The following is a 27577-nucleotide window of genomic DNA, read 5'->3' on the forward strand; positions in this document are numbered from 1 at the left end:
GACGAACTGGCTGTGCTGGTGAAAAACATCAAAGAGTACAGGGAATGCAGTTTGCTGTGTTTTACGGAAATGTGGCTCACGTCTAGCATCCCGGACGCTAACGTGGAGCTACCTGGCTTCAGCCCTGTTAGGGCAGACAGAGACACAAAACCTTGCGGGAAGCGGAGAGGAGGCGGACTCGCTATCTACGTGAACACAAGGTGGTGTAACCCTGGGTATGCAGACACAAAGATTTCCATCTGCTGCAGGGACGTCGAACTTTTGGCCTGGCGTGTGACGTCATCCACTCTGCAGTTGCTAAACTACAAACACAGCACACGGAGGCCATCCTGTTAATCTCTAGGGACTTCAATCACGTGACTCTGGATACAACACCGCCTGCTTTCTTTATTATTTTATTTTTCAACACACTGGAAGTGTGAATTTCCCTACAGCGATGAATAAAGTATCTATCTATCTATCTATCTATCTATCTATCTATCTATCTATCTATCTATCTATCTATCTATCTATCTATCTATCTATCTATCTATCTATCTATCTATCTATCTATCTATCTATCTATCTATCTATCTATCTATCTATCTATCTATCTATCTGATTCAAAAATGTTACTAGCTTTTCTTGTTTTAGATCTTATTTGACGATCAGCTACCTCTGCTATAAATACCCCAGGCTCCCACGTAACTTTACTTAACTGTTTTGATTTCTGAAGACTTTCACTCACCAAAACGACAAGTTACGCCTCCTACAACCTCCTTTTTAAAATTCTCTCCACGTTTCAGTTTCGCCACTCCAAGACCCGCCATACTGATATTCTGCTCCGGTTTATTTATTGTCCAACCAAGCCACCTTCCCCTTAAGATTTGTCTTCACCCCAAGACCTTTTTTCTAGTTTCCCTCGGAGGTTTCCCTTTCAAGATCTCCTTCTCTGTAATCCCGGTCCCACAACCCCTTCTTTCCAGAAAATACTTTTTGTTGCTGTTTAGATAAACGTCCCCCCTTGTGGGTTTGACCAGATCCCTTGTGCCCCGTGTTTGGGTCTGTCCAACACCTCGTGACAGGTGCAGCTTATGGTCAGGTTCGGGTTATGAACAACCCCTTTGCTATAAGTTTGAAATGACCTGTCTTGGGCAAGCCCTCGCTCAGACATTTTATTCTGTAGAAAAAACTCAGATCACAAACATGAAACAATCGTAAGGTCATTTCAAAGTGCAACATATTCGCATTCAGAAACACTAAAATAAAATAATCAAAAACATTGCAATGGTCAGTAAATGCTACCTTTTTAGAGCAAGAGCAGGGAAATAAATATTGAATCACTCAATTCTGAGGAAAATAATGAATCAGTTCATTTTGAGTAGAAAATAAAGGACATATCCAGTCAATTTCCATTCCCTAATTGGGCACCTGTCTTAGATTAAGTCTGCTCGTTAGTCAGCACTTAAAAACAGTGCAGTTATCACACATTGGAGGGCTCCTGGACTAAGTGAGTTCGCAAGAATTTTGGCTCCAACGAGAGGGATGCCTCTAGAGACCAAAGACGGAATCGTCAAACTTCTTATAGAAAGTAATTCTATTCGTATGGTTGCAAAAGATGTGGGCCGTTCACGGTCAGCTGTATCGAAGATTTGGACCAAGTACTGCAAGCTGTTGTAAAAAGCCAAAGGTGGTGCAACTATATACTACTGATATGTTTTGATTGTCATTTCTTTGTCTGTTTTTCATGATTCAATATTTTTTTCCCTCAAAATGGAGTGATTCATGTTTGTGATCTGAGTTGTTGATACAGAATAAAATGTCTGAGTGAGGGCTTGCTCAAGACTACCTTTTGCTAGGGGTTGTGGGTACAAGATGTTATTTCTTTTTAGAATGGATTGGGTGCAGGCTCAAAGTCTAGTGCGTGCTATTGTCAAGAAATTACAGTGTATGAATCTTCTGGGAGTGGAAAAAACGGCCAAACATCTATGAAGATATAAACTGAAGAGCACGAGTGCACTCATACACATGAAAAGGGCCTATGATACATTAATAAACAATCACAGGTCATAAAAACAGAGCTCCCTTACAATGAAAACAAATGTAAATGTAAATGATTGTCCTCATAATAAATTCTATACAAACGTCTGTGTGTGTGGTGGGAGAGTGAAATAGTGAATTAGAGTAAGTCCAGTCCGGGATTTGAACCTTGATCGCCTGTATTGAAAACAAGCCATCACCGAGATACAGAAATAAAATCCTACATCCTTTTACTCATTACCTCAAACGAGGCACTTTCTTTTTATTCAATCAGGGCATACATTAGTTAGGTTACTCTTCTTGATCAATAATACCACAAGAATAGATGACTCAACAAGAGCTTTTTGTCTTTATCACCCATGTGTACATGGAGTCCAGTAAACTATTAAGTTGGAAACAGGTTCTTTCATTGTCCTATTGAACAAGTCAGGCGTGCGGCAACAAACATAACACGATTGATTGTGTCCTTTCAGTAACATATCAGATGTTTTTCTTCCCAGATTTTCAGTGAACCATTCAAGAGTGTCCCAGCAGTGATCATTCCTGAGCGAGCATCTACTTGCAGTGAACCAATCAGGTGAAGCGTGTCTTCAGTAGTGCAGTGGTCAAAATAGGGCAGTGGTCCACAACCTTTTCCTGTACCACGGACCAGTTTAATGTCTGTCTATATCCTCACGGCCTTGTAATGACAATAAAATTAATAAATATAACAAAACTAAGCCTAATTCAAAACTAAGCCTAATTCCATGGTGTAATCACTAGACCATGAGGGATATTGACCCTTTGCACGTGACGTCACGTTTCCTTACTTGGCAGTGTAAGAGCAATGAAGGATAGCAAGAAGCACCCTAGCGGACAGCACTTGAAAAAGCATTTGAGTTGAAACAAGTATTTCAGGATTTGCAGTTAGTTTCCTACTGTTGCCATTTCTCACTGCAAAAACAAGCTTCTTTTATTACAATTAACCAGGGATCAAAGACAGAAATGTTCCGAATATTGCATGCATTCAAAACTGTTATTTGCTCTACCATAAAGCCGAAATGAACAGTCAAATTATCTATGGATAGTACGGGAGATGAATAAAACGTTATTTTGCTAAAGTAATTATTTTTAACATGCTCAAAACTTGTTTATATTCGGGGTGCAAAAAGCACCATGCTTTACTGTTTTACATTCCCCTCTAAATTTAGATGCAAAGACGTTTTAGTAACGTTTGCGCAAGGGGGAAATTTCCTCCCGAAAGTGCGTTTTTCAGCACAACGAAGCACAGCAATGTGTACCAGCTACAAAGAACTAGTAAGCATCCAGACCTTTACAAGCTTTAAGATCAATACAGTATAGTGGCCCAGATGGTGTTGACTGAAGACAGGCAGGATTTGGTAAGATCTGTGAATATGTCAGGAGGAAGAATGTTTGGGTCGGTAGCTTGCCCTGCTATCTTAAGTTTCTCTAAATAGCGCTATTTATGCTTTCCGACAAGATGAGCCACCTCATCGGACAGCTGCACAATATTTGTTTTACTAGTCATCGCCAAAGATGGTGAATAGTATAGCTTTTTGTTGTTGTTGTCTTTATTTTCTGCCCTCACCCATTGTTTACTGCCGTCCGTCATGGTGTCGTCACGTGGGTAGGTCACATGAGCGAAAAGAGTGAAGTGATGTCATAAAAAAGGCTTTAGATTTTATTTCATTATCAGAATGTTTTACTGACAGTAGCAAGATGTACAACGTTGTTTTGGATGATCTCTTTTCCATGGTGCTCCATTACAACATTCTACAATGTGGCACTGCGAGTAAAAAATACAATGAGATAAAATGTAACCCATTTCCATTTGTCATGTATAACCCTAGAGGGCTAGTGGTTAGGACTCAACGCATGATCCAGGATTAATTTCTTCTTCTTTAGCGATATCTGCGACTGATCAATAGCTGCTCAATTACGGTGATACACTACCGAAAAAAATCCGTTATAGCACGCAACCAATTTTTGAGTCGATTTGGGGTAAAAAATAATGCATGTATGTTTGCATGAAACAACAATGTATAAGGAAAAAGTTATCATTTTTTCCTTTCTGCACGGCCACCGGGTATCAAATCACTCACGGTGCAATACCAGTCCGCCCGGTGGTTGCCAACCACTGGAATAGACATCTCTTAAGTTGCATATTTCCTTTAATTCCCATGCTCCTGCACTGTATTCCAGCTGGTGTTTTATTCACATTTCTGTTGTTACTACTTATCTGTGTGTTTGTTTAAGAATTCTGCTGGTTCTACCTGGTTTTCACTCTGCTTGGTTCCGGTCCAGGCACGGTCCGAGTGAGGGTGCACGTAGCTCTGAGTCAGAGTCTGACTCACCCTCTGCAATAAAAGGTCTCATTGTGGTACAGCAAGAGGGCCCTGTGGCTCCCTCAAACGCCAAACTGGACGCCAGTTTGGCGTTTGAGTAGAAACCATTGTTGAGGAAGTCCAGGTTCTCCCTGGACTGTGAAATAGAGAACCCACTGAAGGACTTCTCCAATTCATCATGGTCTACAGACGGGATGGACAGGGAGCGGTCAATTTCAGGCTTCACCTCCTCTTCCCCACCAGTCGATCCAACTTCTTCACCTCCTTTCTCGGCCTTCTCAACACCTCCTCTCTCCCCAGTACTATGGCGGTTAGCCCGATTCCCACCATGCCTTTCTCCAGCTGGCGGAGGTGGGAGTCGAACCAAGGACCCATCTCCTGCCGGACTTGGGGTGTTGCCGTGGCTACGGTGTCGGGGAGGCAGGGCCTGCTGATGGTATTGGGAACTGATTGGCTGCCAGGAAGTGGAAGGGGGACAAGTGGCTGCATTGTAGTTCCGGGGGCCAGTTGAACTGCTGGACCTGATCATCTTGGTGCCAAAAGGATTCTTTTCGACATTGTCACCTGGCAGTACTCTGAAATAACATAAAGAGAAATGAAATGATCTGCATTTATATAGCGCTTTTCAAGTCAATGACTTCCCAAAGCGCTTTACATTGTGCTTCACATTTCCCAATAGCGGCCGTGATCTGTGCAGCCATGTAAGGCGCTAACCTGCTTATTGGGGGTATTGGGGGTTCAGTGTCTTACCCAAGGACACTTCGGCATGTAACACGTACAAGCCGGGATTCGAACTGGGATCCCTTAATCCTAAAACGATCGCTCTACCTCCTGAGCTACTGCCGCCCCGAGCAATATTTATCTGGGCTTGTACACCTTTTTCATGCCCAAATTCAATTACTTTTTAAGGACTTTTAAAGCCGTATTATTTTCTTCTTTTTGTATAATAATTATCTGTTTATGAAGTAGTACAGTGAAATATTTGACAAAACTTCATTTGAAACATTTTCGACGGACGGTGTGCCTCGGAACTTTTTATAAATAAAAGTGTACCGTGGTTCAAAAAGGGTTGAAAAACACTGCCATAGAGGATGATGACGCTTTGAAGAACAACGCCCCCAAAAAATGGCAATTTTTTAAAAGATCCGAACTTCTGAAGGCATTTTTTTGCAAAGATAAACAAGGACATTTTTCCATTTTTTTCAGGTTTGGCTAAATATTTGCCAGACAAATTGCACAGGACACCAGTTCATGATTTTAACTAATATACCTGACTGTTGTTTGTTGTTTTGACTATTAAGCATCATTTTTATCATTGTCACTATTGGCCAATCATGTTGCTGTTCTCTGATTACCACACCCTTTGGGATGGAACTGCTTAAGTAAACCTAGGAGCTCAGGTTGGAAATTCTTATTGAGGTTCGGCTTCTCTGCCTATTCTTCTTGAAAGTTCAAAATCAGTTGATGTCTTAATTCCTTATTTTGAGTGTCTACTAAACTTTGAACGTATCAGTCAAACAATTCTTGAATATAACCACACCTTGTACAGACATTCAAAAGATTTTTGTTGTTTTGTGGTACATTAATAAACAATTAGAATTATCATATATTGTAACTTGTTTAGCCAATCAGTGTAAAATAAGTATTTAGATTTTTCTTTTCTTTTTTTTCGGTGTTTCATTTTTGTTTTTCAAACTTGGCAGCCCCCATTTTGTTAATCAGACCAGGTTAGTCCCCCAAGGGCGGCTTCGTGTATTCATTTTGCAGGTTTTCCCCTTTTTGGCTGCTCACCCATTGTTTTACCATTAATGCATGCACCTGCAAAACGACGCCCAGGCATTCTCTACAAACTACTAAAACCTTGCCTGAAACACTAGAAACCTCTCAACTAATATGGCAACTGGCTTGCTAAGGTGCTTGTGCTCTTTTAATGACGTTACTACTCATGATGACAAACACAAGACCTGCTGTCTTCAAAATACATTATCTCTGAAAACAGAAATTTATATATATATATATATATATATATATATATATATATATATATATATATATATATATATATATATTTATATATTTACATATGTATGGAAAAAAGTACTATATTCTAACATTTTGCATCTTTATGACAATGCTATTAATTCACATCTTAAATAGACCGTACCACACAATTCGAGACGCATGTTAAAGACTGATGGATTCATATGACCAGAATTAAATACTAACTGAGAAATCTTGTGAATAGACTGGCTCTTCTCGACTTGGTCCACTGGACTATGGTATGGTGGCGCTGGGTCTGGTTCCTTTGATCCAAAGTAGGCGTCCGTTTCCGTCTGTGGGATTCCCATTCGCTGGATGTATATATTGACTAAGAAGTCCAACTTTCTCTCCATAGACACAACCTAAGGGACAAAGACCGGGAGCATAAAAACACAAAAATAACCAAACAAATCATGCCAGTCTTCTATAGATGTGGTTTACCTGCTTTTCGACCTTTCCTAAACGTCCCATCATACTAGGATCATCAGGGAGTTCTTCCCCAGCAGCTTTGGGTCGGTCCTTGTCTGCAATTGGTGTTCCTCTGCCCACAATCTGGTCAACCCTAGAATAAGAAGGACAAACTAAAGACTGGTGCATTTTCATAATTAACTACTACCAGGATCAAGGCAAGGGCAGACAAAATACCTTGACTGAAGATTCTTAATGCGTGCAAGCATGTCCAAGTGTCCTGCTGAATATTGTTCAATCACATCCATGACATCATAGGGGCGAAGACTCTCCTTGAACTTCCTCTTAGACACCATGAAGCGCATTATACTGGGAGACAGGAAGTAGCAAGTCAACACCATCTAATATCATCCATTGGCTGGCCTTTTAGACAAATCAATTACCCCAAACTTCGGACTACATAGCGCACCTGATTAAAAGCTGCATGGGCAAGTTTAAGGAAGAAACTCAATTATGTTTTTGTAAAAGTCACACTCAGTTTTAAGCCACAGCCCTAAACTGTGATAAAAATGAAGTCATTCACTTCCACAAAAATCAGGGTTTGAAAGGTCCAGTACAGCAAAGTAATACATTTTGCCGCAATTAAGACACTGTGCCCGGAGCTGTCAATCGCAATCAACTAGCGCAGCCATTAGTATTAATTCGATTGGCATTAACATATACGTGGAAGTACGCATTCTCCAAACAAAACGTTATGCACTGTACTGACTAAAACTCAGAAGCCCCTACAAACACCACAGCCTCTAGACTAGGGGTCTCCGATGGGATGCCCCCAAAAGACACCTGAGGAGCCAGCAGACCTCTTTTGAATCGAAAGTACCTCACCAGTGCTGGGTCATTGTAAAATTATTTTTTAAGTGGTTGACCGAGTCTATTCAACCTTGCTTCGAATAAATAACCTAGTAATAACATAGTATCAAAGTTATGCCCGAACACATCAAATTTACTTGATTTGAGGGACCTGGCCCAAAGCAAATGAATCCTTTACGAAAAAAAGGGACATAGAACAAATGACGAGTAGATAATTAAAAATAAAAGTCATCAAAGGAGAAATCCACCCAGCCCGAACCAGAACTAATGATTGACATTTTTGGCCAAGTTCATGCTTAAGCCCAAAATATTACCTCTAAGCCACAACGTATTCTAAGCTACAGTGTATAAACGCAGTAAAAAAATAGCGGCTTGTAGTCCCGAATTTACGGTAACTGTATTCACTTCTTTAATGGACAAAATAATACAGTTCGTTACAAGAGTCCTGTTTAAATCATGAAATTATATAATAGCTCAAGTCTTTAGTCACATTTGAAAGATGTAGTCACTTGATTAAGTATGTTTGTTGGGGGGGGGGGATCTCCCGAGATGTTGGCGGATTTTCAAATAAGGAATCAGTCAGTGACATGTGAAGTGCAAAGGATCAAATACACCACTAATGATGACAACAAAACAGTACGAACACAGTGGAATGAGACAGAACAAAACAGAAAAGAACACAAGAAGAGAACATGGAAGCTAATCTGTGTCTGTCTGTCTCTTACCCTACAGCTGATGGTGACTTTGGTCCTGGAGTAAGCAAATAAACCAAAATGTGAACCTAAATATAAATCAAACAGCAAAAAAAAAATGGCGAGCAAAGCAATGAGTGAATTCGACAAAATGATGTAAATGGCCACTATTCTAGAAGGATAATCTTTGTACCAGATGGCCCGGATGGTGACCTTGATGCCGGGTGTCAAATCCTGCGGAACAAATTCGCAGTGGCAGCTCTTGTTGTCATCAGCTATGTCTTCTCCTGGCAGGCTAGCATCTACAGTGGTCAACGACATGGAGGTGTTACGGAAGCTAAGAAAGTCAGTGGTCACGTGTAATGTGTTGGATGTGTGAGCTTACCTGGTGAGCTCTTCTGTCTGAACTCTTCATCCTGCATCTCAATGAGCACTATACAAGAAGAACATCAAATGTTTCAAAGTCTGTATTAGACACCAAAGAAGAAACACCGGAAGAGCATGCACACAACAGTGCCCAAACCCTGATTTGCATCGTACATTCCAATTGATTAAATAGTCTCTCCAATTCTTCACCAGTGCGTCAATAACCTCTCAGTTAAGTATGTATGCCGACTTAGAAGAGTGAGCATTAAATTTTGTTGTAAGACTTTCTGTTTTCTCCATTCTTTAACATAGATTAAACAGTCCACTTCCTCACCAATGAATGTTAGAGAATACGTATGGATATATACTAAAACCAAGAGGTTTTTGACGCGCAGTTGAAAAAGTGGAGGGACTGTAAAGCCAATCAGAATGCACTGTACAAAGGGTTGTGGCACCGTGAGTAAAAATAGTGTGTAATGAGATAAGGTCTAATGCCTTTTCAGATGTTATCTGCACTATAGTTGCACGATTTTTGAAAAAGAAATGCGATTTTTCAGACCAGAGTTGCAATTTTGATGCAATTTTCGATTTTAAAAGAAAAATGCATTTTTGTGCTGGGTTTTGTGTGTGTGTATGTGATTACGTAATCATAGTGACCATAACATTTTTGTGAGACCCCAGTGGGTGGACAGTACTGGGCATGGGTCACAAACATGCAGCCCAAAGGGGCAATTGCGGGTGATTGTTTGACGCTGTAATATGAAAGTTTAAAGGGACAATTGTAATATTTAGTGCCTCCTAGTCGTAAAATAAAGTCATTCATTAAAAAGATAAATATTGAGTTAAAAAATAATCCAAAATACACAATCTATGAAATACCGTAAACGCGCATTTTTAAAAATACTCGTTGCGTGAGAAATTTGCATTTATTTTACCTAACATGTGCTAATTGTCAGCCATCTTGCTGCTTCGGGTCACAAAAACCTCACAAAGGATAGGCAACAACATAGGAAGTAAAATTGTGCATTTTGGTCAATTGAGTCTCCATAGTTTGGATTGTTCCTTGTACTCGTTTTTGGTTGCACTACACAATACAGTAGTATCTAGTGGTCAAAGGATAAACATTGTCCTTTTAATGTGAGTAAAGCCCATGCAAATTATGGATTCATTCAGACTTTTTCACTTTTTTCATTTGTAGTTTTATATTAACCCCCTAATGTGTTTTATTAGATCTTATTTTGTGTGGCAAAACATATTTGAGAACAGTGGAAAGTTTTTATTCAGAGCTTTTCTTGTGGGAAACCTGATTTGGCCCAGTTTCACCTGGACCCTAGCTCCATAGCAGTGCTAGGAATCAAATGAACTGAATAAGGCAGTGGAATATTTCTGACACGGTGTTGTTGTTGTTGTTTTTCCTTTTTTATTTTATTTTATCATTATATTTAAATCAAGTCAAGTCATGTTTATTCGTATAGCCCTTAATCACAGACCATAGATCATTGCAAATTACATATTATTATTACATCATCCCCTGATCTAAAACCTACATGAGGGCAAGGAAAAATGCAAAACCCTCAACATAAGGAAAATGAAGAAACCTTGAGATGTGACCGCACATGAGGTCATCCCCTTCCAGGATGACCAGGCTGCAATGGATGTTGTAATAACAATAATACACAATAATTTAAGCCTATTGTTTCCCTTTTTAAGGAAAATAGAGTTTTTAAAATGCTATAATTTTTGGGGTTTCTTGGGTTGAATTTAGGGGTGCTTGAGCACACTCAATAAAGGGCTGGCTACACCCATGGGTCAAAGTTAAAGATAATGTGATTGGATTGCATCATTCAACAAACCAAAACACACCCTTCCAGGGCACCAAGGAGTGAAACGGAAGGAAGAAAACATGTTTATCATCCAATCAACCAGTTGACAGAAAAAAAACTTGCGAAAGCACAAAAAGAAGCACATTGTGATTATTTGTTCATTTTTGGGGTTTCTTGGGTTGAATTTAGGGGTGCTTGAGCACACTCAATAAAGGGCTGGCTACACCCATGGGTCAAAGTTAAAGATAATGTGATTGGATTGCATCATTCAACAAACCAAAACACACCCTTCCAGGGCACCAAGGAGTGAAACGGAAGGAAGAAAACATGTTTATCATCCAATCAACCAGTTGACAGAAAAAAAACTTGCGAAAGCACAAAAAGAAGCACATTGTGATTATTTGTATGATGACAGTTCAAGAAATGTTTCTTGTAATGCTTGGATTTTCTGACTTAGTTGGGAAAATCAAATTTTTCTTGTCAAATCACGATCCTTTCCCTTCAAATCAATGGCTGGCAATTTTGTCGGCGCTTGTTCTGTAAGGGATTTTTAGTTTTTTTGTCTTTTTTTGTTAAATTCCAATAAAATTCCTCAACAAAATTGCTCACAGGTGTTGATTTGCGCACACGACGGGACACAAAGCTTCTATCGCCTACAGGACTCAAGATTGTAAGTATGCCTGTATTAAAAATCTTTAACCTTTACTTGTCTGAATATTGTTATGAAACCAATGGATTTTAACGAGGAGAACAGGGGAGCCTAAACCTCCAATAAGAATTGCCAACCGGTTCTAAAGGCCTTTTCCTGAGCTCTAAATTTTTTTGTCTAGTGTCTCCCTAAATCTCTGTAGTTAATTTATCGCGTTTTGAAAAGATTCTAATTGAAATGAAAGGAGAAAGAAAAATGAAATGTCAAAACACAAACAAACCACAACAAACATGATTGACAATTGGCTTTAACCATAAGATGACACGAGGTAAGCAGTGAAAGCTCATTAGGTCTTTTCCTGCATCAATTCCTTGTCAGCCTTTATGGATTCCTAGCCGCTTTGATGCTGAATTACAAAAAACAAAATACGCTTAGTTTATGGATCTTACTTTAGGACATACCTAATATTGTTACTGATGTGCATAGAATTAATTGTGAGAGAATTTTGGTATTTGATCTTTATGCATGTACTTTACAATGTGACTGGACACATGAGTGGACTTGAAAGAGACAAGCATATGATGTTCTACCTTCAGAGTTCTGACGGGATGCAGCTCCTCGGATCCTGAAGGCTTGCCTAGTTCTACTGCGTTCACCAAAACTCCAGCTCTTAGGAACCTTGCTAGGACTGTCTTCTAGATTGGGATCTATGCTGGGAGAGCGGCGCAGGGCCTGAACACCACTAGCCACCCCAGGAACTACACCAACCACTAGAGATAGGAAGTAATTAGTTGAAGCTTATTGGTGACTTGTCAGTGAGTAAAGGTGAACTTCTGGACTGGACTCACCATGCTGAGGAGAACCCTTTCCTTTGATTCCTGAACTGCGTGGAGATGAAAAGACTCTCTCCTTTAAACTCACCTTCTGACTGTTGAGACAGGGTAAAGTCAAAAGGCCGCAATCTCGAAAAGTGAATTGGTACAATATAAAGATCCTCCTGGGTTCACCTTCCCCCCTTCTTCCCGTGCGCCCAGAGCAGGAGACACTGCAAAGACTCCAAACCCGCCTCATGTCTCCTAAAGTTCTGGTCACTCAACTTTGACTCCTCTTAACCTTAATGCAGTGGTCGGCAACCTTTTGTTTTCGGACCGGTTTCATACCTGACTATATTCCCACGGCCCGGCCCAATATTAACATTAGTAATAACAATAATGATAATAATACAAAGATAATAATCATGACAATTATTATTATCATTATTATTATTTTATCAGTAATGATTTTATTAATAATGATCTCACATCCACTATGTAAACACTAGACAACTAGAAGTCTAGATAAGTGGCTCTCAATTGGTCTGACTTGATCCACGTATGTAAACAAATGACCCTCAAATTTTTCTTTTTATTATTTTGCCTGGGCAGCACGGCGGCTCAGTGGTTAGCGCATGTGCGGCACAGTTCATGTCTTGGGAACCTCTTGCGTGGGTTCAAATCCAGCTCCAGACTTCCTGTGCGGAGTTTGTATGTTCTCCCCGTGCTTGCATGGGTTTCCTCCGGGCACTCCGGTTTCCTCCCACATTCCAAAAACATGCATTTCAGGTGAATTGGCCGGTCCAAATTGTCCCTAGGTGTGAATGAGCGAGTGAGTTGTCTGTCCCTGTGTGCCCTGCGATTGGCTGGCAACCAGTTCAGGGTGTCCCCTGATGATTGCTGGGATGGGCTCCAGCACCCCCGCGACCCTACTGAGGATAAGCGGTGTAGCTAATGAGATGAGATGAGATTATTTTGCCAATGCAACGGCCAGTGACACACTTTTGGGTCTGACCCATCTGCCAAGAACCACTGATCTGGATGACTAAGGAAAAGGCATTCAATTTTATTTCATCATCACACCAATCTTATTCACCGTACCAGTATGTACAACGCTGTTTTGGCTAAACTGTTTCCTTAATGCTTCATTACAACGTTGTAAAACATGGCATATTGAGTAAAAATAGTGTAATAATGAGATAAAGTCTAATACGTTTTCCTTTTGAAATCTAAAGTCCCAGTTGCTTAGTGGTTACAGGGTTTGTACACTTTTTTTCATAACCAAATTTAAGTACTTTTTAAACACCGCAAAGACAATTTTTACTCTACTATTAATTGAAGAAATCTGGTGTGAAAATTTTGCAGAGTGCCTAAAATATCTGAGATTTACATATGTGATTTTTAATATGCGTTTGCGTTTATCAAGACTTCGAGTTTTTAAATCTGTAAATCATGAATATATTTGTGGATCTGAACAATACCTGAGTAAATATTTTTTAGACAAATCTTTCCTCATATACATGTTGGGTAAAAATGTATAAAAGTTACATTTTCAGTTGCAGAAAGTTATTTCTATTACAATTCATAACTAGGATTTTTACGATATATTATATTTGCACTAATACACATTTCGTAGTGCCCAATTAGGTGTAGCATGCACCTGTTCTCTTGGGTGCGACCAGAAGGGGACGATGACACCTTCAAACTAAATTTAAGCACATTTCTAACCTTTAAAACATCCATCCATCCATCCATCCATTTCTGCAGCCATTATACTCACTAGGGCATCTTTGGGCAGTGGGCAGGAGACACCCTGAACTGGTTTCCAGCCCGTTGCAGGGCACACTGAGACATACAAAGTGTCGCTAATTTACACCCAGGGACAATTCGGACTGGCCAATTACCCGACATGCATGTTTTTGGAATGTGGGAGGAAACTGGAGTGCCCGGAGGAAAGCCCCTCAGGCAGGGGTTGAATATGCAAACTCCACAAGGGTAGGCTGCAGTAGCCAGAATTGAACCCTGAACCTCCGCAGCCTACCCAGCCTCCCCCTTGAAAAAACATGAATATTTATGTTTTTTCAAGGTGTTCAAGGAATTCAAGCACTTGTACAAACTGTTGTTAAGATTTTGAGCTCTCACTACTGTGAAGAGGGTGTTCAATTCCTTTTGCTGCGCAGATGAGATCTGCCACATTTGTCAACAGATCATTTGCTTGATAAAGGACTTGTACGACCGTTCAAACTCGGTATCACGCACACCCAACGTTTAAGTCTTTTTCAAGTAAAAGAAATGTGCGTATACACAAATAAATGCAGTATAAGCAAACACGAAGTTCTTTTTTTATTCTTTCTGTGCGGCCTGATATGAAACAACCCACAGTCCCATTCAGGTCCGCGCGCCTGTGCAGTGGCTGCTGACCACTGCTTTAGAGCGTCAGAGTACTACAGGGTGTGTTTAGATTCTCTTTGCCGTCCCGGCCGAGACAAGACCCCTTCTGGGTGGATAACCTGGCTGGCCTACAGGCCGTACAACGACAGGTCACAATAGCAGACAGTAGGTTGGAGCCCAAACCAGCTCAGCCCTAAAGTTAACTGTGAATTAACAGCTTCCCCTGCTGGATCATTTCGAAGATGCACCTAGTTTGTCCTGCATGCATAATTAGGGATTTGATCTTTGTTAATGTTAAATATTGTTTCTGATGAAACTCCAATTAATGAGAATCAATTTTATACAATAAAGTTTTGAAATATTGTATTATTTGAAAAATACCCCAAAGTATTTGGATGCCGTGTAGTTTCTGGATTTACTTTGCAATTCTACAGTTCACCAATTTTGTTGATGCACAACATAAGTAAATAAGGACCATATTGTTTCAATGAGTTCGATTCTCAAACTTCAGAAGGTCAAACCGTGGGCTCTGACCTTGGAGAAGGTTCTGGTTGGGCATCCTTTCTGCAGAGGCAAGAGAAGTGGGCATGTTAGTTTTAATTATAACGCAAGTTAAGCTAAACATAATCATACATCCCAAAATAGAGCACTGAAAGAAAGCCTCGATAAAGGTTTTGACCTGAATGAGAGTCCTGATTTGTTCTTGAGATTCCTCAGCAGGTCCAACTGGTTGAGGGGCGGAATTAACCTGAAAACACACCACAATGTAGCAGCCTATGTTTGTCTCAGTGGTTCTTTCCATACGTGATGATGTCCTATCATCTGTCAAGATGTTTATATTAATACTCAAAACGTAATTAATAACCCACACATTGAATGTAAAAAACCTTTTGTCCAGGCATATTCTGGTCTGTTCTTTTGCAATTCTCTCCTACCCCATACTTCGTCTGTCTTGTGACAATGTGAAAATGTTGCTGTCCAGATTTCGCTATGGTGGGCCGTCAGGGCTTGCATGGCCTTTTTGCTGGCCTAAAAATATCTGTATCAAGTTATGTAAATTATATTTTGTTCATCGATACTTCCAAATTTGTCAGGTTCCTTTTACTGCTTCTGTGCTACTTCCAGATGTGTACTTTCATTTTTAAGCATTTAACCAATCACATTTCAGCCATTTGTTGTTGTAGACTCAGAAATCTACCCGCGGCCTTTGCAAAAAATCCCGAAGGCTGGGTCCCTTAACATCAGTCTTTGAGAAAACTGTTGGTTTAGCAAATCATATTCCAAAATGGCGTCTAAGCGCCTTCTAGCAGGCGTTGACAAATGTCACTGGTTTTACAAACAATGATTGTCTAGGGGGCGAAAATCCACCAAAACCATTGCGCCAACAGCCGTTACTCTTTAAGAGAAAGAGCTGCACAAGGAAATATATTTGTGTGTTGATTCAACAGCAGAGTCATGGCGGGGGCTGGGGTCGACCCAAATCACTGATGCTCCACCTGATTCCTAAAATAGGAAATCTCACTTCCAAGAGTCCAATAATTCAGACTGCAGCTGAGGGCCCAAGTGTAAAATGCACAGCCCTCTGCTGGGATTTCGTACTAACCAAAGGAGATGTGATCTGAAGCAGTCCACTTTTCGGAGGCGCTGATGTGGGTGATTCAGCAGCAATCGACAGGGATAACTCTTTCTATCCGTATCTCAAGTTGACCAACTACACTGGTGTTCATCCTGATAAACTTTGCCTCGAAGATATCGCAATTTTGTCATCATGGAAGGGGAGAACTTAGTTTGTGGTCCTCTGTCTTTTTTTCCCCTCATTGATCATATAATTTTCCACATCTTTGTTAACCGTGCCTTTAAAGCACTTTGAGAGCCTCCACTTAGAAATTCGTCTAGAAATGTAATCATATGTTTACCTGAACGCTTTGGACTGACCTATACATTGGAACGGATACGGTTCTCTCGTAGTAGTCCCAGGTTGATGTCAGGTCAGATCGACTCAGATTGGTGGCATAAACCCTCCATGCAGCCTGTACACACGGCAGGAGAATAACCTAATCTACTATCTTGTTTTACTCTACTACATTCTGATTTATTCTGGTCTACTCCAGCCCTGTCCATAGCCAACTTTGTGCTACCTGAATGAGTCCAGCGGCTGGATTCCGTCTTTTTTCAAAATGTTTTTGCCTGTGCTGTTCTTGGACCTTGAGAGCAAAACCAGAACCCAAAATACCCTGAAAAGCAGAAAAAAGAGACAGTATCATTAGATATTAGTATGGTCAAATACACAAGCATAGTTTTGGGACTGACAGATTACAAAGGAACGCATTGATTTTTCCATATAACGAGTATTGTAACGTGTTATTAATGACATTTTGTAACCCTACTGTTTTTACTACATTTTTACGTTTTTCTTCCTAACCCCTTACCGTTCCTGTGAAATCCGACTAAAATCCAAGGCATACCCAAAGTAAATTAAATAATGTTCTGTTTGGAGAATATGGACAGTTTTGGTCTCTTTTCAAAGGTAACACTGATGTTTTGTCCCAACTTGAAATAATCACTGCAAGTGCTACTAACATTGAATAATCTGAGTTGGAACACACATAAATAGAAGGTTTTTATCCTTGAATTATTATCTTTTTTTACAATCAAAATCCTGCAAATAGTGTAGCATGGGCATCTTAACTGGAAAAAGGGTAGGAAAATAGCATGAAACCTTACCTAGTACCTTGTCAAATTTGATCCAAATCTGAAAAACTAAACATTGTATTTTACACATTTTTCTAATGGTAGGTCTAGGCGTTTCCATTTGGAGACGTTCAGTTTACAACCTTAAAAACTTTGCAACCGTGAATTTTACTTTGGGCAATTTGTAGACATTGTGAAATGTTTTAAATGTTTGATTTATTTTTTTGAGAAGTCAAACCATGATGCACTTGCGCGTGATAATTGCAGGTAAAAATGGATGCTGATTTGCATTCACGCACGTTTATTTTTGACTCTGATTTCAATACAGCACATAAAATTGCGTAAAATTAGGTTGGAAATGTTATTGGCTGACCATTGAGTCAATCCACATTTGAAAAGGTCGCTTTTGGCTTAAGATCTTTAAGGTCATGATGTTGTTTTCAAAACAGACCCTTACAGGTTGTCGCAAGCTAAGGACCGTGAAAAAAAGTTTGCAATTGACTGGGAGGTGTCAATCAAAAGGACATAGGCTAACAAATCATCCAACAAGACTAGTTTATTTTTTTTATTTTTGAAGGGGGAGGAGCAAAACAGACGGATTACAACAAGGATCGCCAAACAATGCAGGAATGACCTTAGGTGTATTTTTTTTTAATCTGTTAACATTATTATGTGTTTTGGAGTAAATTCTATACATGGATATATTGACTGGACTCTCCTGAATGCAACCACACCATATTTGCAGGGAATCGTGTCATTAATAGAATTTCACTGCACTTTTGGGTGAGTCATACCAGCTTTATAATTTTTGGGTATCTTGTTTCAGATTGATAGCCATGTTTCTGTGACGAATATATTTTAAAACTGTCATCATATCTTGAATCCCAAGAGTTTAAGTTTTATGCACATTTTTTGTTGTGTGTCACCAGTAGCGAATAGTAGGCGGCGTGGTTTATACTGGAACAACAAAAAATAGGAAATTCATGGTGCAATCATTAGCACAAAATTTATAGTATAGGTGTGCTGAATGGTGGCATTTCTATTTGTTGAAGTATTTTTGCATCACACCATGCCAGGAGATGAAAAAAAACATCTTGGCAAAAAATGGCAAAGGAGATCTTCGAGTGGTTTAAAGCCCACGGACAAAATGGTCATGGGGTGTTGGCTTCGTGTTTGTTTGCAAGCTCTTAGGATTGCACAAACCATGAAATGTGAAGGCTTCACTGCTTTGACAGGTGGGAGTACACGTTTTATTTCTTCTTCAATGTGGCTATTTAAAAGCAGTTGAGTATGTACAGTAATTTGTAACTAGATAGTTGGAACAAGCTACTTTTTGGTGTCAGTAATTGAATTACTTTTAAAATCAAGTAACTAGTAACTGTAACTGATTACTATTTTTCAGTAACACGTCCAACGCTGCGAATGCATGCACTTACAGCTGGCAGAGCGAAGAAAGACACGCCAATTAGGGTGAATGTGGCTGCTAGCAGGCGACCATTCCAGGTGATGGGAAACTTATCTCCATAGCCAATAGTGGTCAGTGTTATCTGAAAGAACACAAGGAAGTGGCAAATCGGACGGCATTCAACACTTCATGGGTTGGTTGCTAGAGAATTTAAACAGCTCTTACCAGTCCCCACCAGAGGGCGTCAGCGTAGGTCTCAAACTGTTCATTGTCCTCTTTCTCAGCAAGATAAACCAGGAAACTGGCCAGTATCAGACACAGGAAGCCAATGTACCAGGCTGTGATCAGTTCCTGGACACACACACAAAGTCCGTGAAGCTAAGATTCACTCTGCAAAGCAGATCTTGAAGGTAGGAATAAATAGGTTGTATCAATCATGTCCACAAGCAATAACATAGATAACATGATACCACTTGCTGTGTCACCACTGCAAACGAAAATACTCACACAAAGCTACATACATCTACAATAAGCTGCAAGAAAGCAAGGAGACCCTGAGGACCAAAAATTGAATAGTGAGATAAGTCAAGTCAAGTCATCTTTATTTGTATAGCCCTAAATCACGAAGAGTCTCAAAGGGCATAAAAGAATGGATGTCACTCAACTTCTTGCGCCTTAACTCTGAAAATACAGAAATGTTAGATATTGGTCCATCTAAATGCTGTTCTCAAAAACAGCTCTAAACATTGACAAATATCATATCACCCAGAGTGACTCAGTCAAAAATGTAGTTCCTTTCAAACATACGTTAAGAATATTACTAGAACAGCTTTTTTCCATCTTCGCAAACTTGCTAAAATTCGCCCTATGCTGTCTCAGTCGGATGCTGAGATTATAATTCATGAGTTTGTTACCTCCCGTCTCGATTACTGTAATGCGCTACTCTCCGGTCTCCCGAAGACCAAAAGAGCCTTCAGCTGGTACAAAATGCTGCAGCGAGGCTTTTAACTAAGATAAGAAAGTTTGATCACATTACCCCGATTTTAGCTAACCTGCATTGGCTCCCTGTAAACTTAAGAAGTGATTTTAAGGTTCTGTTGGTATTATACAAAATCATGCATGGACTTGCTCCCTTATATCTTTCAGATTTAATTTCCCCCTATGTTCCAGTCCGGAGCCTTCACTCTGAAAATGCTGGTCTACTAGTGATCCCAAGAGCCAAGAAGAGATCCGCAGGTTTGAGATCGTTCTCCATTCGTAAAATGCTCTTCCCCCTGAGATTCGATCTGCAACCTCAGTGGAAATGTTTAAATATAAGCTTAAAACACACTTCTATTCTATAGCATATGAATAACTTATATTTTCTGTTGACACTATCTGTGTATTATTTGCCTTCTATGTAGGTTTTCGATCAGGGGATGGTGTCATATAAGTCTGTGGTTTGCAATAATCTGTGGTCTGTGCAGCCCCTTGAGACTCTTTGTGATTAAGGGCTATACAAATAAACATGCCCTTGCTTTATGCTTATACTGTATTTATTTGTGTATTCACGCAATTGTTTTTTTTTTACCAAATAAAACCTCAAAGATTGTGAGTTTCTTTGGTGGTAAATGATCTGAGGACAAATACCACCGACACCATTTACATAACATTGAATGCAACAGGACTCGACCCAGAATTACGGCAGTGAGAGCACCGTAAATTACAGAGGAAAAGGCATTCAATTTTATTTCATCATCACACTATTTTACCCATGGTGCCAAATTGTCTCACCTTTCTTATCTTGAAGGTGCACATTATTGGTCAATCATTGCACAACATTGTTTTGTCTGAAGTCATTCCCATAATGTTCCATTTCAACTTTGTACGACGTGGCATCCTAAGTGAGCCCCCTCAAATAATGACCAGTCACAAATAGCGTTGAGCCATAATTTGGACACAGCTGTGATGGACAAAGACTAGTCTATTTTTCCTATTTCCCCTAAGATCACCTAACTGTTCCATTGTTCGTACATATGCGCTTGGAAATTGGCTGTCACCTTGCTGTGGGCATAGACGACTGATCCCAGGAGCTTCCAGGTTCCTCCACGTCGGTCCATTCGGATCATTCGTAGAATCTGGAGGAAGCGCAGCGAGCGGATTGCCGAAGTAGCAAACACGTTGCCCTGAGTCCCTGCCGCCAGTACCGAAATCGATGCAATCAGCACCATAATGTCTGTAGAAAATACATGTGCGCATAGAGGTTGAAAAGTGAACTTCTGGAAACTAGAAAGCATATGTTAGCCTTTAACAGTCAAACAAAACTTAATTGCATTAGGAACAATATTAAGGTTTCCATAAAACAGGCCACATACCAGCCGAAATTTACTACAGTATTTTTTGGTAGAAAAGCGAAAGTGACGATAAGTCTGACATAAGCAATGTAGAACTGAAAGATGGAAGTGACAGATTAATTACTGTGACAGTGACACCGAGGATGAAAATTTCATTGGAATCAGTGATTTGGAGTGAAGCTGATAGTTTGGTGAGCATGTTCTTTATTCTAGAGTTATCTGAATAACCCTTTATATGGTATGTTGTTCCTGAAATTAAAAAGCATGTCAATCATGTAACGTTTGTATACTGTACTAACTAACTCAGCTCGTAGCTCTTTTTTATTTTAAATTGCCTTTTGAGATGACATGTATGTTTTTAGTGTTGGGTTTTATCAAATACATTTCCCCCCAAAATGAGATTTCTACTTCGGGTGTAACTTATATACGTTTTTTCCTTCTTAATCATGCATTGTTTTGCTAGTGCGATTTATACTCCAGTGGGCCTTATAGTCCGAAAAATACTGTAAATAGATATTCTTTGCAATGACACTGAACATAATAAAAATGTTTCAAATTCAGGACAGCACATTTATGGATTAAATAACTGCTTGTTTTCCTTAAAAAATAGTTAATTTTCAGTATTTGCAAAGAATATATTAAGATTCATGTTATTGCATGCCCTGGCCAAATTGACTACCTGAAAGATGAAAAACTGGTCAAAAGGCTTTGAAAGGTCAAGGACAATTGCAAAGTAAAAAAAAGGCGTATGTCCTGTCACGTTTCACTCACCAATGACACAGAAAGGCTTCCTAGCAAACTTGAGTCTTCCTCGCCATCCCCGATATCGGCAGCAGCAGCCTGCCGCCCAGATGCGGACCATGTACTCTACACCGAACACGACGATGGTGACCACTTCCTGTCCGCACAAATGCAAACACATCAACCAGGCTTATTTTTTCTAGGGTTTTACTTGGTTTTCAAAATGGCAAGGAAACTTATTTTGTCTTGCCGTCCAGCAAGATGAGAGATATGAGCGCTTTTCCCACTTTAAGATTAAATATTGAAAACATTAAATATTTGACATTTTTTGAGTGATGGTTACCATGCTAAAATGGAACAAAATAGTAAGAATTACCCACAAATGAGAGTTGGGCAAAAGCACTGACCGGTAATCGTAAAACTTTGTAAAAACATTCAGAGAGAGAGAGCGCCTGTGGAGAACTTAGCACTTTGTAAGTAAAATCTTAAATGTGCAATATTTCATCCATTTGGGTAAATAGTTTAACCATAGAGTAATCATTGTTTTTTTGTGGGGGTTGCATTCCAAAAACTTTCCGCGACAGTCAAAACCCTATCTATTGATTAGAATCCAAGAAGCAGGGGAGTAGAAGACAGCGCTTAAGACCCTTTTGCCATTTGGTCTTACGAACGCCCCCTGCGGTATTTAAATGCCATATCAATGATGTGCTTAAAGACAAGTTCAATGTTTTTTGATTTGTGTATCTTGATGATATTCTAATTTTTCACAAAATTTGCAATACCATCTTAAACATGTATGCATGGTGCTTCAGAGCCTTCTGGAGAACAGATTGTATGTTAAAGCAAATTTTTTTTTTTGTTCTTGTTGACTTTGATGACTAAAATAAAACTGCTATCTTGCTGCTAGCACATACTTTGTGCTATTTTGAGCTGTTCCTATCTATCATCGATGATCTTTTAGTGGCAATGGGCTGCTATAAACTGACATGAATTCTGCCATTCTTCTTCAACATTGCATGCGCAGCTGGGCTACGTCACAATTGTTTACAAACACGGAGGCTCCATCAGGGGTGGGTTCGGGAATGTTTGACTTTAGGGAACTTTCTTTTTTAACTTTCCCAGAATAAAGTGCAATTGGACCTCCACAACACTAGAGCGCAGTGGCATTCTCATTGACAGAGTGTTATTGACATTTAGCCTCCACGAAATACATTAAGCACGGTGTACGAACAATTAGTATGAAGTGTAGACACAAAGCATAGCCGACCCTCAAGTAACCACAATGACAAAAATATTCAACATGCATACAGAGACAAGTGAAGAGAGGTGGGTTAAAGAGAGAAACAAAAGTCTCCTCTTGAAAGATAAGACGAGGAAGTTTGATGAAGTGTACGTAGCACCTCACTGCGGCCACAGAGGGAGACGAGCAAAGATCGGTGTGCTTGCCATGTTAAAAATGTTGGCAGTGGACAGCACAGAACCAAATAAATTAAGCTGTCACTCAAAGACATTAAAATCCAATCACGCTGATAAAACACTTGAGTTGAGTTGAAATGTGCAAAAAAGTGTGGATTGGGTATGGACAGAGGGTAAGTGTAACCACCAATATTGAGAAATCGTTGTTTTGTCCCCACCACTATTATGTGATCAATTAAAAAAAAGATGGGGGGTGCAAGCGGATTTCTTCCGAAGGGGGGCATGACAGAAAACAATTGAGAAGCACTGGGTTGGAGAGCGAAGGAGAGATTCAAAGTATTCACTGATCACATGAATTTGGCATACATACTAAGCGACTGAACCCTCGACAGACACGTTGGGCACTACTATTCCCCAGATATGTCAAGACTACACATCTACCATAAAGGTAACTAAACCTATCCTGCTGGAACATTGTACCGTAGGAACTCTACAATGGGAGGTTCAAAGAAAAGTGGCAAAAGAGACGTTGGATAGAATTTATCTATTTATATAATACTCCATAATACATTGAAAGAATATGCGTATGTGTAACCTTTTAAACATAATTTAATTCATGTCTTCACAAAAATTATATTAAAACATTTTCTTCAGCATCCATAAAAGATGATAGGCGACACTTTCCTATTTTCTGATTTGTGATTCTGAGATCAATCGCATGGTGTGTTTGAGGATACCATGAACGCGCAGTTATCTATAGCTGGTGTGAGATAGACGCTCATTTTCATCCTGGCCTGGCAAATGTGAAATTGATTAAGACAAAAAGTGCAAGCCAGACAAGATCAGGTTGTGCTTATTCAGTCAGGTAGCCTTGATTTCTTTATTCCACTTCCTGCAATACACCCTAGTTTTCACTTGCATCAGGGGCTGTTGTTAGTATTTACTGTTGACCAGGCCCATATGTCTTACCAAGATATAGAGCGCATCCTCGGAGCTCTTCTCGTACTCTCGAATGGTGGAGAAGACAGAAAGAACCAGGCAAGAGAAAACCAGCAAAAACCTGAGAAGAGAAACCCCCATAAACAGACACATAAAAGTATGAACAGGAAACAGCGGCACAAGTGTTTTTTAGGGGCTTTATCAGCAGTCTACGCCAGTGCTTCTCAATTATTTGCGGTCAGAACGTCCAACCCCCAGCCCCACTCCGTTGGAAGGAGCAATTGTTTTAGTGCTCAATATTAATGGTAACACGTCACCTCTGCCAAGCCAAATCTATGCCTTATCAGTGTGATTGGGTTGTAATGTCTTGAAGTGATAGTTTAATTTATTTGCCTTTGTGCTGTCCACTGCCAACATTTTTAACAAAGCATGCACACCACTCTTTGCTCGTCTCCCTCTGCGGTCGCAGTGAAGTTCTATGTACGCTTAATTAAAACTAACTTTGTTTGTCTCTTTATTATGTCTCTCTTCACCTGTTTCCTCATCTGTGTTAAATATTTTTGTATTGGGTCACCAGAGGGTCTGCTCGACTTTGCATCTGCACTTCATACTCAATGCTTAAACTCTGTGCCATATGAAATGTGTGGAGGCTAAATGTAAACAAAACACTGCGCCAATGAGAACGCCACTGCACCCTAGTGTAGTGGAAAAACAATTGCACGTTATTCTGAGAAAGTTAAGAAAAAAATTCCCCCCTTGACAGAGCCCATGGGAGGCAACCGCATCGTTGAGAGCCCCTGGTCTACACAAAGGTGATCTGTTATTGATCAGTTACTGTATGTGTATGTGTAGGTGTATGTTCTTACACGTAAGCATGGTATATAAAGGCCCATCCCCGGGGCCTTTCGAGGACGTTGTAAAGGAAGTTCTGCAACCGCCTGTAGACGGCGTTCCTCTTGGGAGCTTTCTTGCCTCCAGACACACTGCTGCGCTGACACCGTGGACCTTCGTCCGCTGTAAGAGAAAACAAAGACACCCGGTTGGTTTGTGCCACACAGCAAAAAAAAAAAAAGATAATTAAAAGAGTTGTCAATGTTCACTGTGGCCCCTGAAATGGCTGCTTTCGCTCAAAATGGACAACTTTCTGTGGGATTTCAGGCGCACTGTGAGACTAAAAACCGCTATCCCTGCAGGAGGCTTTATGTACCTCTATACGAGATGCTGCTAAGCCTAATTCTACTTCCTACACTGTTAGTTTTTGGTTGAAATAATGGTTGGCCATGTTAGTTGTGTTGAAATTCTGATTTATTTACTGTAAATGGTTTCAGAGAGCTATCAAAGTTTTAGCTGAATTTGGATGGCACAGCAACTCCCCCCTTGTTGTGCTGTTGGCTTAATGTTTGGTGTCAGGTTGGGAACCGCGAAGGGGAATGAATGTTTGGTAAATGTGTGTTTTTGACTCTAGCCACCTCCCACTAAGGGGATATGGTTTCAGTATATTATTGATTGATTGATAAGAAATATTCTTTGTTTCTTTTTGCAATATCAAAAATTCTTCATTGAACTCTAATAATCGGTATCGGCCCTAAAACCCATATTGGTTTATCTTTAATACGCATGGATCGGTACTTGTCCGCACCCGCTAGTTGCTGACTACTGCATTATAGGACGGGGTCATAAAAAAACAAACATTAAAATGAAACACAAATTTGAATACATCAAGAGACAAGATATGAAAAGCTAAATTGTTAAAATAAATATTTTCTTTGTGTATTTTCATCTGATATAGTGAGTTTTTTTTAAGTATTTAATTAACATTTCTTAAAAAAAACCTCAAACCGACCATTTTAGATCAGAACACCTTAAAACAAAGCTGACTCTTGTCACTTAAGTGTTATTGAAGATTCTACCTGCAATAAGCAGCGCTCCGTCCCTGCTGGAGTCCGTCCCGCCGGCCTCCAAACCAACGAAGCCGACTTTCAGCTTCTTCTGGTCGGCTTGCGCTCCGGGGAACACGCCACCGTTGCGAGACTTCTGCACCATAATAGATGTAAGACAGACGAGCGCTAGTTGTCAGCGCGACGGGCGGTGAAAAGAGCAGCTGAGGCGGCCTGGTCCGTGCGAAGCATCGCTGGCGGGATGGGGGTCGCTGAGAGGAAAGGGGAGGATGCTGACAAAAACAAGCAGCTTCTGATCTGAAAATTGCTTGGCTTCCTCCGAGGTGACTTCCTGTACAGACCGGAAGCGCAAATTTGTCACTGGCAGCTATTACATATAACAAAGGGGGTGAACGCAGGTGAAATGAAAACTATCCAGAACGCAATATGCGCGCGCATTATTGGGATTTATGTCAAACCCTCCGTTGCCATAGCAACCTCATGTTACTTATGTGGACGGGATGCGCGGTAGTGGGAGAGACATGAGATAAATAAAAGCAGATAAAGCAGGGGTCTCAACAGGCCCTGATATACGTTTACTCACCTGGGTGGGCATTGGAAAATCTTAAAGGGTCTATCTGTTTGCCTATCTATCTGTCATTTTGTTTATCATGTTCATTTCTTTCTGTCTCTCTGGTAATATGAATGAATGAACGAATGAAAACTTTATTCGAAAATTAAAATCAAAACAGAACAAAAACAATAACTCAACAACAAAAAAATATTCCATATGTTCAAAAAGGGGTAGTCAGAAGCAAATGCTTATATTCCCTACCCCTTCATCTTCCCTGCTAAACACAGCAATTATATCATTTATATAACAACAATTGTAATACTATTAATAATAACAGTTATGGTGTAACAACAGCAACAATAACACAAAGTTGATCATAGTTCTAGACATACTCGTATCACTCATACGCGATTTTCTTCATCCCTGTATTCCGCCAGGAATGTTTTTTTGTATTTAAATTTAAACAAGTGAATAGATGGACATCGTTTGATCTTGTCTTGCAAACCGTTCCAGAGCTTGACTCCACACACAGACACACATATATTTCTCCTGGTGGTTCTCACCTTTGGGATCATAAATTCACTTCAGCCCCTTAAGTTATAATTTCCTTCTTTTCGAATGGAAAATCTATGGATGTTTTCTGGCACTATGTTTTTGTTGACCTTAAATAGCAGTATATATGATATACCTATGTCTGTGTGTCTGTCTATGCCTGTCTATTTCACACCTGTAACATGTCAATCACATTCTTTCACCATCTATCTATCACATTATGTCAATCACTGTCTATTAAGTACACTTTTATGGCCTCATCAGGGACGACAACGACCTGGCCTACAGAGAGGAGGTGGAGCAGTTGGTGGGATGGTGCAGGGACAACAGCCTGGTCCTGAATGTTGACAAAACTAAAGAGATCATTATCGACTTCAGGAAAAACCAGCCCAACCATGCCCCACTTCTCATCAACAACAAGGCTGTGGAGGTTGTCAGCAGCATCAAGTTCCTAGGGGTGCACATCACAAACAAACTCACCTGGTCCGTGAACACTGCATCACTGGTGAAGAGGGCACAGCAGCGCCTGTACTTCCTGCGGAAGATGAAGAGAGCCCACCTGCCCCCACCCTCCCCCATCACATTCTACAGGGGCACCATAGAGAGTATCCTGACCAGCTGTATCTCTGTGTGG

At 40.1% G+C, this 27577-nt stretch overlaps 1 protein-coding gene across 1 annotated transcript; it reads right to left on the reverse strand.

Annotated features, from left to right (window-relative positions):
• Window positions 1-2266: 2266 nt before the first annotated feature.
• On the reverse strand, window positions 2267-26135 carry kcnq2b (potassium voltage-gated channel, KQT-like subfamily, member 2b). The gene is made up of 19 exons (XM_088337490.1): window positions 25851-26135; window positions 24807-24954; window positions 23971-24061; window positions 21616-21742; window positions 20551-20726; window positions 18737-18862; window positions 18543-18653; window positions 16554-16649; window positions 16351-16445; window positions 15095-15163; window positions 14950-14979; window positions 12061-12140; window positions 11803-11982; window positions 8760-8807; window positions 8568-8676; window positions 7050-7181; window positions 6846-6966; window positions 6591-6766; window positions 2267-4939 (listed from the first exon to the last, which is right to left on the reverse strand). The coding sequence occupies exons 1-19, from the start codon at window positions 25981-25983 to the stop codon at window positions 4300-4302; spliced, it is 2688 nt and encodes an 895-aa protein (XP_088193616.1). The 5' UTR covers window positions 25984-26135; the 3' UTR covers window positions 2267-4299.
• Window positions 26136-27577: the final 1442 nt, after the last annotated feature.

Source organism: Urocampus carinirostris, chromosome 6, assembly GCF_059441175.1.
Source record: "Urocampus carinirostris isolate Australia breed hairy pipefish chromosome 6, RoL_Ucar_1.0, whole genome shotgun sequence".
In the NCBI taxonomy this organism is placed as follows: domain Eukaryota; kingdom Metazoa; phylum Chordata; class Actinopteri; order Syngnathiformes; family Syngnathidae; genus Urocampus; species Urocampus carinirostris.

Coding starts and splice junctions, on each gene's coding strand:
- kcnq2b (XM_088337490.1), bottom strand. CDS start 25,983: ATGGTGCAGAAGTCTCGCAACGGTGGCGTGTTCCCCGGAGCGCAAGCC. Junction 24,062..24,806: donor TTTATATACCATGCTTACGT/GTAAGAACATAC, acceptor TTCTCTTCTCAG/GTTTTTGCTGGTTTTCTCTT. Junction 7,182..8,567: donor GTCACCATCCGGGCCATCTG/GTACAAAGATTA, acceptor CCTGTCTCCCAG/TATAATGCGCTTCATGGTGT.